The sequence below is a fragment of the Hipposideros armiger genome, unplaced genomic scaffold (genome assembly GCF_001890085.2).
Source record: "Hipposideros armiger isolate ML-2016 unplaced genomic scaffold, ASM189008v1 scaffold_10, whole genome shotgun sequence".
Taxonomy (NCBI): domain Eukaryota; kingdom Metazoa; phylum Chordata; class Mammalia; order Chiroptera; family Hipposideridae; genus Hipposideros; species Hipposideros armiger.
The window spans coordinates 5,477,280-5,495,081 of NW_017731360.1; the positions used below are offsets into that span (position 1 = coordinate 5,477,280).

Here is a 17,802-nt window from a genome sequence, read left to right on the forward strand (position 1 = left end):
GAAGAGGGACTTTCCTTTGAAATCCTATGGAAACCAGAGTTCTTGGTTAACATTTTTAAACCCTTCTTAGGAGACACTCTGGAGGACAAAATGCTGAAAATTAGAAAACCGTCCTGTGTGAACCTTTCTGGTTTAGCCTGTGTGGGAGGCTGGTCTTAATGGCCAATGTTTAGAAAGCACTGGGGCTGGGTCAAGATGGCTCGAGATAAAACAGTACCATGAACCTAGAAGGCAGAACCATGTTCAAAGCCCTCTCGGTAGCACACCACACATACCCCAACCCCTTCCACCTCAGTCTTAGAATGCAGAGCTGGATCAAAGCTTCTGCCATATTGAGCAGGAAAGGGCCGGGGAGGCAAGAAAAAAAAAAAAAAAACAGGGATGAGCGAACACTGGTGAGGAAGCCCAGGTTTCTATAAGGTTTAACTTGTGATCCCGCCAAGGGTAGCGAAAAGCAGGACTGACTACCTGAGAGGAGGGAGATTCTTAAACCCCTTTCCTTAGCCAAAGCAGTATCTCATCAGAAGAAACATCACTTTGGCTACAAATTTTTCCCAATCTCAACCCACCTGTCTCTTACCCATATTATTGTAAAGATGAAAATTCACATCTAGTGCTTTGGTAATTGCTCATCCTTGCTCAAAGGACATTGCCAGTTCTGAGTATCTCATGACCTTTAATCTTTAGGTATTCTAGATTTCCATACTTGTTAAAAGGAGAATTCATAAAGGAATTTTAACAGGAAATGTGGCCGACAAAGTGCTTGCTTTGAGATTCCGGCACCTGAGTTACCTGTCCTAATGTGAAATGGGGTTCAGTATGGCAGGAGGAGCACCTCAGGCTCTGGCGACAGACAGATCTAGCTGAATCCTACCTCTGCCATTTTCAGATGTGTGACCCAAGCAAGTTGTTTCCTGAGCCTCACTCTTCTCTCCTGGGAAATGGGGAGACTGTAGTACCTACCCCTTGGTGCTGTGGTGAGGATTAAATGAGATGATGTGTCTGAAGTGTTTAGCACAGAGCCTGCCGAGAAACAAATGCTTAATAAATACTGGCTGTTTCTGCCATTACTAACAATGATTTGCTGATATGTCACCGCTCCTACTTTTTGCTGAGCTCACAGTGGCCTGCTTTCAGTCACTGCCTCTCAGTTATACGTCTCGCTCACCAGAGTCTCAAAGTTCTGAGGATACGCCCCGACTGAAAACTGCCAGGTAGGAGAATCTGCCTGGGGTGTGTGTACATGCGGTCAGTGTGAAGACGGAGTGTGGCTTGGGATCACTGCTCAGGACTGAGTGTGGGTTGTTACAGGAGAAAAACAAATTACACATAGGAAGAATGCCTTCAAATCTGGATCCTTAGCATTTGTAATTCACTTCCAAGGGGCCTGGATTATATTAAGATTATTTCCCTGGGTATGCACCAAGCTTGAAAATTGGGAGTGTTTCTTTCTACCATAAATCTTAGGATCTTGGGAGATTTAAATACACATTTATGTCTTTTGTGGTAGGGGGAGTTGTCTCCTACGATGCTTTCCCTCCTGCATGGGTTCTCCGGTGGGCGCTGAAGTGGGAGCTATTGTTAAAGTCTTTGCCGCACTCCATGCACTTGTAGGGTTTCTCCCCAGTGTGTGTTCTCTGGTGAATAATAAGACTGGAACTCTGGTTAAAGCATTTCCCACACTCTCTGCACTTATAAGGCTTCTCTCCTGTGTGAATCCTCTGGTGAGTAATGAGGTTAGAACGGTCACGGAAGAATTTTCCACACTCGAGGCATTTGTAGGGCTTCTCTCCTGTGTGCACTCTCTGGTGTGTGATGAGCTTAGAGCGCTCACTGAAGCATTTCCCACAGTCCATACACTTATACGGCTTCTCCCCAGTGTGGGTTCGCTGGTGGTTGGCCAGCGTGGAGCTCTTACTGAAGCTTTTCCCACATTCAGCACATTCATATGGTTTCTCACCCGTATGGATTCTTTGGTGGCTAATGAGGGCAGAGCTCTTAGAAAAGGTTCTTCCACATTCAGAACACGGATACAGTTTCTCCTCTGAGTTGGTGCTGTGCGGTCCAGGGGAGTTCAAGTTCTTCCGGGCACTCTGAGGTTGTTCAGGAGACGTCTCCTCTGTCAAGTTCCTCCAGTGAGCACTAAAGGGTGGGCTCGGGCCACAGTTCTCCCCGGGCTCACTACAGTGGTCAGAATTTCCTCCCAAGTGGATCCTCTGATGTTTCAGAAGGTTTGAGCTCTGGTTGAAGCTTTTCCAACATTGCCCACATTTATAGGGCTTTTCCCCTGTGTGGATTCTCTGGTGGGTGACGAGATTTGAGTGGTCGCTAAAGCTTTTCCCACATTCGAGGCATTTGTAGGGCTTCTGTCCAGTGTGAATTCTCTGGTGGGTATTGAGGTTGGAGCGGTCACTAAAGCTTTTCCCACATTTGAGGCATTTGTAGGGCTTCTCACCTGTGTGTGTCCGCTGGTGGGCGATAAAGTGGGAGCTCCGACTGAAGCTTTTCACGCACGTGTCACACTTGTAGGGTTTCTCTGCAAGGTACAGGCCTTGATGGTCAATAAGTTTTTCTAAATCCTCTTCAGAAGAACATTCTTCCCACTGTTCCTGTGAGGGGTTTCCCCACTGCTCTTCACTTTCATTTTCATTTTCACTGTCTTCCCCCCAATCATGAGGGTGGCAAACAATTTCTGTGGTACATTTTGATAAGGCACCAGGCAAATCCTCAAAAATATCCTGCTCTGGATTCTCGTCTTCATCTTCATGCCTCATCTCAAAACCTGAAAGAATGGACAGAAATGCAGTTTTTGTTCATTCATTAGTTAGTGTCTATTTATGTCTCTATCTTGTGTCTTGTGAATTTGGCTAACATGAATTTGTATCTTGTATCTCACGTCTTATAAATGTGGCTAACATGAAATTGATCGAGTTTTGGTGCATACCTGCATTTCTCACCCGCAAAGCTGAGGAGCAGAGTCTAGTTACCCCATCAAGGGAGCCATGAGCCCTGGCCAAGCAGCCAGCCAGTCTCCCTGGCCAACTCCCCATCCCAATATTGGACAACGAACACCTCCTTCTTCTAGTACAGTCAGTGTGTCCTGTGTCATAGGAGACTGAATAAACTCCATAATTGCCCAAATGAATCCCAGTAAAATCTAGACCTGACTGCTTGTCTCAGTTGAGGGATTACACTAAGCTAGAGACTGCATAATCGGAGTAAGGCACAAATCTTCTTCCTATTCAATTCCATTCTGTTTTAGTTCAGAGACAAGATAATGAGCCTGGCTCCCTCACTGTCTGCATGCTTGCAGATTTTGTGGACATCCAATGACTCCAGGCTTACCAGTATCTGGGGTTTTGGGGCATGGGATTGGAGGTTTGATGGCATCTTCATCTGCGGTCTCATCCCAGGCCTCCTGCTCATCAGCCTCAGTACTGCTCTGCCCAGATGTAGGGAGGCCCACTGCCTCCCTGATGGTCCCCATGGCTCTGACCGCAGTCCGAGCCCTCACCAGCGAGTCCAGCTCCTCATAGAAGGGACAGGTCCCCGGCGGGTGGCTGCTCTTGGCTTTCCGGTAGCTTCGAAGGAGGTTTTTGAATCTGTAGCGACACTGCTCCAACGTCCGCAGGAAGCCCTGTGCACACAGCCGCTCTGCAATGGCCCGGTACACCTGGCTGTTCTGGTGACAGGTGCGAAGCTTTTCAGAGAATGGGGACTCACTAAGAATGGTCAGGAAGGCCTTGGTCTCCTCGTAGCCCCAGTGCACACCTGCTGTCAGGAGTGAAAAGTTCAGAATTGTGAGACTTAATGAACTTGCCTAGGTCATCAGGGATCGGGGTCACCTGCCCTGCTAAATGCCTAGAACACAGGCACCTCAGAAATTGTCCAGGTGCCTGAGGCATCAACAAAGAATATACCCTTCCTTCTCAGGGCTGTGCCACCACCACCACCACTACCCCTTCTAGGAGATTCTATTAACACTTAAAGAGTCTTGGCAGAAGGGGAGGACTTAGACGGCCATATTATACCAGGTGACCCCACTCCCCGGCTTCAGCTGATTGGTTCAGGGAAAGGCCTATAAGTAGGATACAAAAGACTCTATATCCATTCAATACTTGTCCTCTACTTACTTTTATGAATTTCCCTTTAAACAAACAATGGGAACAGGGAATCCCTCAAGACATGAATGGACTTCAAATAATTGCAATAGAGTCCAACCAAGGATGCCTTTCCACTTTTGTGGAAGGAAAAGGAAGTGGCCTACTGTCAGTTCCTCTGCACATGAATGATGCAGCCAGGCAGGCAGCATGGTGGACGGAAAACCACATGAAAGGGGGCTGGAGCCCTGGGCCCTGATCCTGACTCTGCCCCCTGCCTCACTGTGGGCCCTGAGAGAAGACGCTTCATCTCTTCAGCTTCAGTGTTTCCACTTTTACAATGACTGGGTGTTGCCCCAACACTGACTGTTCAACTATATATATACTGTCATGATTTCTGCTCTATCTGTTAAATATTCCACTCAGTATCTTTCTTTACCTAAATTTACTATCTGTGAAGTCATGGTTGATGTGTTCATACACATTAATGTTCACTCATCCCCATACCAGTGACACACTTTGGGAAATACTGAATTAGCTCTTTAAGGCCCCCTAGGATTTTAAAAGTGCTTGTGTCTATAACTGAGAAAGCTTAAACATGGAGAACTGACCATACGAGAAGAGAGTGGGCGTCTGAGGATGACCTAGAGAACTTAGCACCTTACTCCAGTAGCATCAATCCAGGCTTCTGTGCCCCGAACTCAGGGAGCAGAGGGTTTGGCTAGTAGGAGGGTTGGAATGTGGATCCGATTAAACCCGTGTTCTTACCAATACGACTTTGGAACAGAGCCGGACCGCCTGGAATCCTAGGCCCCTGGACGGACTCATCAGTGGCCAGGTCATCACCATTACAGGCTTCTGCTGTGTCCTCAGGCTCCCAGCCCCCTTCCTCCTGCTCTTCCATCTCTGCATCACTGTCCCCCAGCCTGGGAAGTGCCACAGGCTCTCCCGCTTCCTCTGTGGCTCTGATGGCGGTCCGAGCCCTCACCAGGGCCTCCAGCTCCTCATAGAAGGGACAGGTCCCTGGGGGGTGGCTGCTCTTGGCTTTCCGGTAATTCCGTAGGAGGTTTTTGACCCTGTAGCGACACTGCTCCAGGGTCCGCAGGAAGCCCCGTGCCCTCAGCCGCTCCGCAATGGCTCGGTACACCTGGCGGTTCTGGTGACAAGTCCGGAGCTTTTCAGAGAACGGGGATTCACTCAAAATCGCCAGGAAAGTCTTGGTCTCCTCATAGCCCCAGTGCACACCTGACACCTTCATGTCCTCCAAGTCCCATTGGTATTGTTCTTCCCAGGCCCTTGAGTCCCTCCAGGCCAATGCTGGAGCTGGTTTTGTTTGCTCCATATCCAGGCTGTAATCTGCAGTGTTCCTTTTTCCAGAATTTATAAGACTTGGGCCGAAAAATTCTGGTCCTTGCTCTCGCTGGGAGGTGATATTTGGTTTTGAAACTGGAACTCCTATATTAAAAGAAGCAGAGAAATGATTAAGTAGAAATGATCTCTTGAGCAGAGCGCCTGTCCAAAATGTCCCTGAAACATCATTTCCCTGGGAGAGGCTAATGAAAAATTCCCATGTTAATCCCTTCAATTGTCTTGCGGGTTAGAGAGAGGTAACTGGAGGTAACAGAATCACTTCACCAAAAACGTTAATTGAGCTGTTTGCTTTGTTCATTTGCTTTTTTATTCTTCTTATGAAACACATCATACAAAAGAGTGACGGTCATTGGTCCACAGATGGGCACATGACTTAAACTGGCCCAATCAGAATTAATTCACTGGTTGGAAGAAAGGTCTGTCTGTCTGTGTCTCCTCCCCACCCCCACCCCCTTTTCTCTCTGTATGTGTGCGTGTGGTGTGAGTCTCTTGCTAGGAAACTTGTGGACTCAACTGCACTGGCATCTATCTTTTGACTCTGACACAAAATAGCTTTAATATGAAGCTGAGGCTAAGGATGGCAGAGCAGAGAGAAAGATCACCTATGACATTGCTGAGCCAATTTGTACTGTGGTTGGAACATGCTCTCCTCTGGACTTCCAACACGTAATGTGGGACAATAAATTTCCTTATTTTTTAAAATAGTTAGCTACATTTAAGGGACACTTATACTGACAGCTCCCAAGCCTAACAAAATTGAGGTCTTTAATTAAAATAAATATTTGAAGGAAACTAGATGAAAAAGAGTTTAGAGCTAAAAGCGGCTTAAGGATTATCTAGTTCAACATTTCCCAAAGTTTGTCCCTTTGAATACTCTTTTCCCCAGACACCACGTGTAAGAAGGGGTTACACGGACAAGCAACTAGCCAACGAGGCTCTAGTATCTTACCTTACTGACATGGGTCAGGCCTATCATTGCCTCTTCTACTTTATCCCACTCTCGTGTCTAACTGCCCTCACACTGATCCCAGGCTCCACAGGGAAGTGGTTCATTATTATTTGACTTCCTGTGCAGATGTGCCTACAGACAAAGGAGTCTGTGCTGGTCACGTGGGCTTCAAGGATTTTCAGCCCTATGATATTCTCATTGCGGTTTAGTGCATCAGTTTCATGGGCTTTGTTCACTTGAGTCTGCCCCGGAGAGATGGATCCTGTTTGATGCTGAAAAGACTGGATTTCTGAGACAGCAGGCTGGCCCCAGCCCCTGCACCACGCTGAGTGTACCGAGGAAATGAAGATAACGAGCCCCGAGAGGGCGGGTTCTTGGAAGCCAACCTGCGAGCCTCCATCTGGGCAGACCGCACTCCCACACTCCATCCTGGCTTCCACAGTGTTGGCTACAGAAAGCACGTCTTCCTCCTATATCTGAAATTCCATCGATTCACAATTTTAAGGGAGTGATGAAATGCTCTTTGGGAGCTGAGTGTACCAGAAACCCAACATCTTCAGAGGGCACTGTTTCCTTACCCAGGGACACGCCGTTCCCACAGTTGTCTCCTGGGGGGTCCTTGCGAAACTCCTTCTCCACATGTCTGCCAGGGCCCAGGGCTTCCTGCGAGGTGTACAAGAGAGGGACCTCCAATGTCACTGATCCTTGACCAGAGCCTGGGAACCCTACCCGGAAAGACAATGGGAATCCAGGAATATCATGTGTGATATCATAGGGAACAGCATGACCAAGGAGAGGCCCAGCAGACGGGGGGCAAGGAGGAGGCGAATGCCCTGAGTCTTGAGCCCTTTTGCTGAGGTGAGGCCATGGAAAGAGAGGATGTGCACAGGTGCAAGAGCACAGGAAAAGTAACGAAAGGAAAGGGAGACCCAACAGCAGCTTACCTGAGACTCAGCTGTCACCTCCCAATCGCCAACGCTCCCCATCTTTGGGAGAGTAGGGGCTCGGGGAGTGAGGACAGCTAAGGAGAAGAAAAAGTCTCTGAAACCCAAGCTCTGGTTCCCAGAAAACCACCCCCCTCTCAGATCCAGCTTTCCAAAAGCCATGCGTGGGTCAAACTAAGACTATGCCTGGAGCCCCGGCAGTTGCCCCTGTTCCTTCCCTTCTAGAGTACCTGGCTCCTAGAGTGATGTGTCATGTGAGAAATGCCAGCCCGAACGCCTATGATTACCACCTTGCTTCAGGTTCACCTGCTTGATTCAGCGATGTGTGTGTGTGTGTGTGTGTGTGTGTGTGTGTGTGTGTGTGTGTGTGTGTGTGTGTGTGTGGGGGGGGGGGGGGGCGGTTGGCGAGCTAACATCGTTGGGAATGTCATCTTTTTTTGGAATGTTTATCTGCCTTACTTCTTAGTGTGTCCATCAGACACTACTCCATCCCTTGCCTTGAAATCTGTACATCTCTCTTCCCCATGTACCCTTCCTTACCAACCCCCTCACCCCTCTTCCCTGATGTTCCCTGATTCTTAGTACTCACCACTCTCTTTCAAGGTCTGAGGCACCATCTTGGTGTCAAGATGCATGGGAAGGTCAGGGCATGGATTCTTCACCCACTGCCTCTGGGACTGTCCCTTGGGCCAGTGATCCATTGGCTGCAGCTGAGAGCTCTGAGGTTCCTGCATTGCCTTTAAGGGCCTGGTCTCTTCTGCACACAAGTCCAGTTCCTACACACAGATGGTCAAAATTCCCAATTGTCAGTTCAATAAGACCAATTCTGGTAGGAAGGGCGGGCAATTTTCTGTTGAGCATAACTGTGGTCCAGAGGTTAACAGGCTCTTTTTAAGTCCTGAAGATGGCTCAGAGTATGACGACAAAGCCATCAGACTGACTTGAGTAAAAAGACTATAAATTATACCACTAAATGACTAATGTCTTGTTCAACACAGGGAGGCTATACAAGTGTCTCAGTGAGGCCACTCCTGTCCAAAACATTTTTAAATCATAAAGATATAAATTATGTAAAAATTTTATGACATTAAAAAATAATCTCTAAACATCAAAACAGGGTGTTTAATTTTTTTTTTTTTTTTAGCTGAGCCATCCTGCCGCCTGTTGGCAGCTCAGCGGCTGCTCAGCTCAGGCTGGACTCGAACCGCTGTTGCTCAGAGTTCAAATTCTTGAGCAAGCTCTTAAACAACTGAGCCACTCGGCCGGCCCTCAGGGTGTTTAATTTTTAAGTTATCAAAAAAAAAAGAAGTACCCCCACCCCGCCCCCATGCTATCTGCCCAGTTTCTTCCTCTACCCCTCCCCACAGGTAACCACTGTTCTGCATCCTTTCAGAGTTTCTTTATGTTCAAGCAACTGTAGATATACATTCTTATTTCTTCCCCATGTTTACACAAAAGGTAGCAACTATATATATTCTCTGAACCTTATTTTTTTACTCAAAATAGTAACATCCATCTTCATCAACGTATTGATTTTGCCAAACTTATCTCCAAAAATCTTTCGGCTGATCTCAAAATGAGGACATTTACCATTAAGAAGATATATAGGAATGGGCCATGAGCCTCAAAAGCCATTCCAAACAAGGAGCTCCACCAATGTCCTGGGTGGTTCACAGGGAGAAAAAAATTGCTTATCAACATTCTTATATGGTTAAGGGAAAAAGAAAAAAACTCACTTTGTTATAGTTACAATCTTACAATCTACAGTAGAACTATGCGACTAGACTCCACAACAAGACTCCACAACAATCCTCACTCCCTGCCCTAGCTCCTTCAGCTGCTGCCATGCCTAAGTGAAGATTCTGATTCCATGGATGGTAACAGAGGACACAGGAAGAAGTGGATTCAAGTGGCAATAAGGAGGAAAGCATTGATAGGACCCTGGCTGGGGTAGGAATGAATGAAGGATCCATCAAAAAGGCCTGCGCACCACAAAGAAGTCTGCATGTGGATGTTTACAGAAGCTTTATTCATAATTGCCAACGCTTGGAAACATCCAAGATGTCCTTCGGTAGGAGAACACATAAACTGCGGTGCATCCAGACCATGAAATATTATTCAGCTCTAAAAGATGGAACTGCAAAGCCATGAAAAGACATGGAGCAAATTTAAATGTATATTATAAGTGAAAGAAGCCGTTATGAAAAGGCAAAACTATGAAGACAGTAAACAGATCAGTGGTTGCCAGGGGTTGAGGGGAGGGATGAATATATGGAGAGCACAGAGGAGTTTTGGGGCAGTGAAACTATTCTGTATGATACTATAATGGTGGGTAAAGTCATTATACAGAATGTACAACACCTATAGTGAACCTTAAGGTAAACTACGGACTCTGGGTGATAATGAGGTGTCCGTGCAAGTTCATCGATTGTAACAAAGGCACCCCTCTGGTGGGTGTTGACAATGAAGAGGACTGTGCAGGTGTGGGGGCAGGAGGCACGTAAGAACTCTCTGCACTTTCTGCTCAATGTTCACAGCTCTTCTGTAAACCGAAAACTGCTCTAAAAAATAAAGTCTATTAATGTTTATGTACCTGATGGGGTTCTGCAAAAGGGTGATGCCATAATCAACAAGCTAAAGAATTACAGATGGAATTCTTCAGCACTAAAAGACAGAGCTATGAAGCCATGAAAAGGCATGGAGCAAATGAAAAACAACAGAGCTGAAAGATCTCTTTAAGGAAACTCTCTCAGAGACCATTCAGCTCAGAAGGCATCAACCTTTTTCAGGTGGTGATTCTCTCTGAGGAACATAGTTAATATATTTGATTCCATTACTAAGACTTGGAAAAATGTTACTTGCAGAGAACGTAACTAAGTTATGTACCTTGCAATGTAAGATCACAAGCTACAACATATATGTCTGGGGAAAAAATAAGCTCCTTTGCTCCTTATCCATGCGTTTCGACATTTGCGAGCACTCAGGAGCAGGTAGGAAAATATGAAGAACAATGTACAAAGATGACTTGGAACCTGAGCTTTGTGAAGCACCTGACTTTTAGCGCCTTACGAGTAGTTTAATCTATAATAATGAGGACAGTCAATGCTATTTCCGTCTACCTATATTGCTGCTGTAAGCATCGAAACAGATCACATACGTGATCTTAAGTATAGAACACAATACAAACCAACTGTACTGTGAATACAGTGCTAGTAGGCAGTTTGGAGCAGTGGTTATGAAGGCTGGCTAGAGTCAAACGGCCTGAATTCAAGTTCTGGCTCTCCCACCTCATAGCTGTATGACCTTGAGCCAATTACCCACCTTTTCTCTGCCTCAGTTTCCTCATTGGTAAAACTAGGATAATCAGTACCAATCTCTTTAAATTGCTAACAGGATTAAATTAGTTAATACATGGAAAGCTCTTAGAACAGTGCCTGTTAGCCAGTGCTGCTCAGTAAATGTCAGTTGCTCGATAACAATAATGATTATTATTTTGGCAGTTATTAACCTAGTCACAGCCCCTCCACCTTGCCGACCCACTCCTTGGAGAACAGACCGTTTGCCTCACCCGTTGTCCTGCAGCCCGGGCCTCTCGGTGCCAGTCCTCCACCAGGGCCACTGCCTCCTCGCCGCTCTCGGGGTGGCGCGCTTGCACCCAGGCCTGGGCCTCCCTGGGTAAGATGGTCAGGAACTGCTCCAGCACCAGCAGCTCCAGGATCTGCTCTTTGAGGCGGATTTCCGGCCTCAGCCAGCGACAGCAGAGTGCCCAGAGCTGGCTGAAGGCCTCGTGGGGTCCCGCTGCATCCCTGTACCGGAACTGCCTGAAGCGCTGGCGGGAGGCCTCGGGGCCAGGGACAGGGTCATGGTCCTTCTCCCGGGGTCTGGGCTCTGATCTCCATGCGTCCTCCTCCAGTTTCACAATCAGGAGTTCTTCAAGCTCTGCGGGGGGAGAGGCCTGGGCCTGGGATTCCAAGACTACAGCCATGCTCTATCCTGGAAGCCTCACGTCAGCTGGGCTGTCTGCAGCCAATGTCTTTCTGCATCTATGATGTGTCCTTCAAGGGGCTCCTGGGAGGGGAAACACTTCCCAAGGCTCTGAAGGCAGGAAGACAAAGGACAGAGTGAGCAAGAGGACCCAGGAACCTTGCTTTCCTCACTCCCCCCATCCCCACCACTGCCTCACATGGGGTGGGGATGCTAAGAGATGCCCCTTTCCCATAAGCTGGAACCACAAACTGGCACCAAAACCAGCAACCAGGACACTGGAGGGAGACAGCACAGTGTTAAATCCTCTGGGACACGCTAGATGCCTCAGCCTGGCATCAAGGCCTCTGCGATCTGGTCCCAGCATGGCCTTCCTCCCTCTACACGTGTCCGAAGGCTGACCTTCCCTCGAGTTGGACCCAAACATCCCCCCTCCAGCAGGCTTTTCTTCCTGGGCCTTAGAGTGTTAGTCTTCCTCTAAGGCTGCTCTCCTCGCCAAACCCCTCTCTCACTCTACACTCCTCCTTGGTCATTCTACCCGTTGGGCAGTTTTCACCATCTCTTTGATTCCTAAAACTCCAGCCAGGACCTGTCTCCAGACCCCCAAATCCAACCACCTACAGGACATTTCCACTTGACCTTCTCACAGGTACCTTGAACTCAACGGGTCAAAGCCTGATTTCATCACGTTCTCCTGCAAGCCTGTCCTTGTAGAGTTCTCCACCCAACGAAGGCAGCACCTTCCAGCTAGTTCGCCACGCTGGAAACCTGGGCATCGTCTTTCTCCATGATCCCCCACATCCAATTCACCACCAAGCTGTGTCCGCTTGGCCTTCTAAGTATCTACATTCCCAATGCCACCGCCTCGGTCCAGAGAACCATCATGTTTTACCACATGATCAGCCTCCTAACTCGTGCCCTGCCTCCACTCCCCTCACCCCAACCCCTGCTCCATTCTTTGCACAACAACATTCTTTGCACAACATTCTTTGCAGACAACAGCAAAATCTGACCATGTCACATCCCTGCTCAACACCGTTCCATGAGCTCCCGTTTCGCTCGGGATAAAGTACAAACCTTGCCCAAGTCTCCCCCTCTTTTCTTTACCATGCTCCCTCGAGTCACGGTGTTTCAGCTGCATAGCTTGCAGCTCCGGCACCGTGCTGCCCTCGGAACGCTCCCACACGGTGGGGTCTCCTTTGGGGACAGTCTCCTCCGTGTCTTCACTTAGCTAGGCTCAGCTTAAATTGTACTTTTTCCAAGAGGCCCTCCCTGTTCCCTGAGACAAGATCCAGGACTCAGCCACAAGCTTCATGCCACCTTATGATTTCTGTATCGTTACCCTGACCGTCCTTTATTATAATTATCTACCCACTAGCTCACAGGCTTCCTAAGGGACCCAGCACAGTGCTCAGCGCACACAGGAAGCACTCAGTAAATGGTGCAAAAATGGTCAACAAATGATGGTGACGTGTCATGCAGGATTATAATTAATCCCTTTCTGTGCACACTGGATAAAAAAAGAATGACCTTCTTACTCCTGCCAGAGGAATTCTTTTCTCTTTATTTCCATCTCTGTGACACTTTCGACTTTCTAGGTTGTATCAGAGGGATCTATGTACACGTGGGTATCCCCAGAGAGATTACAGCCTCACTGAGGGCAAGGATTATAGCTTACTTTGTGTTTCACACCCTTCCTAACCCCACACCCACAATAAGCACTAAACACAGGAGGCTCTCAGTAAATGTTTGTTGGGTGAACGTCTGGGGCTGCTGCCTACACAGTGAAGACGCTGACAACACTCATGCTGGGTTATCCAGAAAAATGAGCTCTCTGTGTCATTCCCAACAACTCTAGATGACACAAAAAATGCCCGCTCCAAGAAGGCTGTTAGCCGCTTCCAAGTGGGAATAACACAGCTGAACTGAAAATGGACGGAGGGTGGTTATTTTGATTTTAGGCCATCTGACTGGACTGTCTGGAAATAAGGCAAGGGTGAAGAAAAACAAAGGCTTGTCCTAAAGACCTCCGCTTCCTTAGGGAGAGGCTAGGAACACAACTCATGACCACCTAGCAACTTCCTGCTAGTCCTTCAGCTATTAGCTCAATGTCACATCATCGGTTAAGAGTTCCTTGCCGTGCTCCTGTCACCATGCCCCCACCCCTGCTCTCTAAGAATTGCCTCCCCAGTTCTGTGTTCCCAAAGCACCTGGCACGGACCTCTAATACAGGTGTTATCCTACACTATTGTAGTTACCTGTTTTTACATCCGACAGGCCCCCATTAGATTGCATTACTATATTGTACTCATTTCTGTATCCATGGTGCCCAATTCAGTGTTTGATAAATAGCAGGGTCATTGGAAGTTCTGTTGCCTTTTATTAAAATAGTAACTTTAGTACATTAAAAACCTAATGGGCTATGAAGGTCCATAATTCACATTAAGCTCAAGAATTAACCTTGCATGAAAGTTCATTTTTAAGCACAACCCTAATCATGCACTAGTCGAAACACATTTGTGTCACTCTCTCACACAAGGACTAATTTACCAGTCACCTACCGAGTCCCACCACATGCCCTGCACTGCAGTGGGAGCTACAGAGCCAATAGTAACTAGGACAGACCGTCTCCACCTGCATAAAAGTTACAGTCTCATAAGAGAGACAGCCAATGAGCAAGCGAAGAAGTGTGTGTTCCTGCACAGAGACCACCACAGCAAAACGGGCAGATAGTAGTTCCACCAGACCCAAAGCCCAGAGTCTCAGGTAACAGGTATTTTCTTCTGGGGAGACTTGAAAGTCCCAGAGGCTATTTTCCAATACCAATCTGAATGATTTTTCTGCTACCCTCTTGGACAGATATGAACAGCAACCTGTCCACAGAGGGAGGTCAACACAGTCGGCTAAGAGCAGGGTGACTTCACAGAGGAAACATGGACAAGGGCACTCCTCAGTCCTGAGACTCTCAGGAGCATCAGGGCCTCACTAGGACCAGCAGCCTCAAAGAGATGCCATTTACTGAGCACCCATGAGGTGCCAGAGCCGGTGCTAAGTCCTACACATTCATAATCTCACTGACTCCTCTAGGCAAGCAAGTGAAGTGTCGTTAGTGTTGAGCTGCGTTACACTGGTCTGTAACTTACACATATTAAACTACACACAAACACCAGGAAGAGAAAGGACATCATTTAAACAGAGCACCAGTTCCTTTCACTATGTGTCTATGCCAGAGTGAGCATGCGGTGAGCATACCCATGACTCGGCTGGTCCCCAGGTTGGTCTGAGTTCCCTCAAGCCTCTTTCCTCTGAGTGTGAGCAGAGCATCTTTCACACAGTGTGCTCCCCAGTCAGAGGACAGCTCTTTCATCTAACGTTCAACCAAGAAAACCCAGCTATGCTGGTCAGCTTACTAAAAGACAGGATAATTGGTTCTTAAATGGCTCTTTGCCAAAGGAATTTCAAGCTGACTGTGATTTTTGGCCAAATTTAATTTTCACCATCCGTGCTTTTAGAATATCATTATCCTGTAAGGAATGACTCCACTATATCCTCAATTTACATATAGGGAACTGAGCTTCTATGAAGATTCCCTTAAGGTTACACTAGCAAGTGGTAGAGTTGGAATCTAAACCCAGATTTCTTTTCTCCATTTTTTTTTTTAACCACACCACATAGCCTCCCCTATGATCTGACAGTCATCCAAACTCTTAAGATGGTACAGAGAGGAGAAAAAACATTAAGGCGGGAGTGACCAAATCAGGGTTCTAGTTCCACTCCTGCCACTTATCAGCTCTGTGACTTTGGACAGGTCATGTGGCTTCGGCAGCTGCCTACCTAGACTGCCGCTTATATAGCCTCACCCTACTCAGTTGCCCAAATAGTATGATGGGAGTAGAGCAAAGGGACAGAGAGATTAGAATCAATGGTTATAAATTTAAGTGGCCACAGAGGCCAGACAATGTAAATGAGTAAATCAGGGATCATGGCTACTACAGAGCACCCAAGGGACCACTGGCCCAGTATCAGCAGACCTTCTAATTTTTCTGAGAAGCTAAAATTCTGGATCTTTAAATGTTGGCAACCAAATCAAAATTGTTTCAGACACCATTAGGATTAAACAGAGCATGATGGTAGGCTTCATTCAGCACGGACTGTCACTTTGCCACCTTTCAGCCGAATGATCTCAAAGGTCTCTTCCAATACCCAGGAAGACCTAGAAAGGGTACAGATTCTCCTAAATAATGACGGGTAGGTGTTGACTGCTGTCAAAATCAGGATCCCTTTGCAAACACAGGGAAGCCGAGAGGCATCCTGGCTTCTGGGGTAGTGAGTGTGGACGTGGACATGAAGAACCCACCCCGTGGGATGGGAAGAGAAGGTCTGCCCCAGTCCCGTGGGAAAGGTATGTGACCGCCACAGAGAAAGAAACTGGGCGTTCCCCAGAGCTGCCAAGCTCACTTGGCTAACCGGGCTATTGCTTACGTAGCCTGAACGCACACGTAAGGGCTTAAACCAGGGAAAGCAAATACGTTTCATTTAAAGCACCAACTTCAGTCAATTGAGCTAAGGACTCTGAATCCCATGTGAATATGTGCTGTGACCAATCATCAGACTGCCAGACACGGGAAGGGGAAATGGCAGCATACATTACATGTATTCGCCACTCCTAGCTTAAACTCCCACGGGCATTGAAATAGCTTCCTGCAAAAACAGCGCTGATAGAAGATTAAAGCTCTTGCCCTTGGAAATCCACTGGAATAGCAGTCTTCGAGCCTGGTAAAACAAAACTCACCCTGGATGGCCTTTAGTCACACATTCATCAAGTATTTACTACTCTGGGCTGAAAACAGAGGTGACTCAGAAACTTCCTGTCCTGGAGATGCTTACAGTCTAGTGAGAGACACAAAAAAAATGTGCTAAAAGAGAGGTCTGTGGGAGCAGGGGGTGGCGGGCGACTTTATCTGCTTAAGGCAATTGAACAAAATAACATTTGAGTTGGTTCTTGAAGAAAGAATAGTTTTCTTGGCAGAGAATGGGGGTAGGGGAAAGTGTATTCTAAACAAAGAGAGCGGCATATACAATGGAGGAAAACCAAACCACCTCCCCAAGAAATGGGGGAAACCTTGACAGCCCTAGAGTGTGGAGTGCATGAAGATTAGGCTGCAAGGTAGTTTATGAAGGGTCTTGAATATCAGGCTGATGAGTTTGGATTTAATTCTATAGGTGATGGGTGCCTATTATGAAGGTTTTAAAGCAGAAGGCATAATCAGATTTGTAGATTAAGTAGATCACACTAGCCACAATGTCCAGGCTGGGGGATGAAAAGACAGAGGCTTTAGCAAAAACCCTGATAAGGAAAGGACAGATTCAAGATACATTAAGGAAACTGAAAGATCGGAAGATCCCTGGAGGTGGAAGAACGCAAGAGGAATCAGAGGGCACCTGGGTAATGTGGATGATGGGGTCATTCACCTCCATCAGGCATACGGAAAGAGGTGCAGGTTTGGGGACGAAGAGAGAGCCAGTCGCACCCACTGGGGACCAGAGGTCACAATCATTAGAGAAAGTGTAAGGGGGTATCAAATTAGATGTTTGTCTGGGTTAGCTGGTAGAGACTGGAACAGTATTTTTAAGGTTGGGGTTCAAGCCCAGGCCCTCTTTATCTTTACTTGCCAGGGCCCCAGCACCCTCTATCCTTCCCTCTGTGATCTCCAGACCCTTCTGTGACCTCCCACCTCCAGAACCTCTCTCGTGGTCCTCACCTACAGACAGACCTAAGACCCTCCTCACTCCCAGGGCCCTCTATCTCTCTCATCATCCCCAGCCCCTCTATGACCCTTCCCATCTCCGGACGCTTGATCCCCTGACCGTCCCTCACCCACCACCCACACATCAAAGCTTCTTTCTCCCCCTCTCACCTTCCCTGCCCCCCTGTGACACCACCACCTCCTAAGTCTCCAGCTCAGAGCCTGAGTCTCAGCTGCCCCCGCCCCGCCACCCGGACTCACCCACCGAGACACCCACTTCACAACGGGGCGGAAGTGCTCCAGGGTTGCGCAGGGAATGCTGGGACGCGGAGTCCGCACGGCGCCACCCCGGGAAAGGAGCGTCTAAGACTACAACTCCCAGAAGGAACAGCGTGAGCGCCCCCTCCGTTTGCTGCCCTTCAGATGTCGTCAGCCAATCGCTGTGTCATCTTATCCCGGTCCCCGGACACCGGAACAGATCGGAACAGGTTCTAAGCGTGAGGGCGAGGCCTGTTGGGATCCCGGTCCCTTCCTCAGGCTCTGGAATAACGGCACCGCCCAGTGGGCGGGCACTCAATCCGAAGGGGCGGGGCTCGTTGGCGGGGAGAAGGTAGAGCCTTAGGACCGGGAAAGATCAAAGCAAAAACAATAAGTAATAAGGAGAGAGGGTGATTAGAGGTGAGCCGACTGGTGGGCAGAGGAGAGTA

At 47.9% G+C, this 17,802-nt stretch overlaps 1 protein-coding gene across 6 annotated transcripts; it reads right to left on the reverse strand.

The window, feature by feature from the left end:
- Positions 1 to 1,349: 1,349 nt before the first annotated feature.
- ZSCAN20 (zinc finger and SCAN domain containing 20) lies at positions 1,350 to 17,438 on the reverse strand. 6 transcript variants are annotated; one of them, XM_019660748.1, is made up of 8 exons: positions 17,361 to 17,438; positions 10,933 to 11,459; positions 7,954 to 8,140; positions 7,365 to 7,441; positions 6,999 to 7,083; positions 4,869 to 5,555; positions 3,346 to 3,774; positions 1,350 to 2,782 (listed from the first exon to the last, which is right to left on the reverse strand). In XM_019660748.1, exons 2-8 carry the CDS (start codon positions 11,347 to 11,349, stop codon positions 1,524 to 1,526), a joined length of 3,141 nt encoding a protein of 1,046 aa, XP_019516293.1. In that variant the 5' UTR covers positions 11,350 to 11,459; positions 17,361 to 17,438; the 3' UTR covers positions 1,350 to 1,523. The 6 variants fall into 6 exon arrangements, with proteins under 6 accessions (XP_019516293.1, XP_019516311.1, XP_019516277.1 ...); XM_019660766.1 differs by having other exon boundaries at positions 3,346 to 3,771; positions 17,357 to 17,422; XM_019660732.1 differs by having other exon boundaries at positions 17,357 to 17,422.
- Between the last annotated feature and the right edge of the window lie 364 nt (positions 17,439 to 17,802).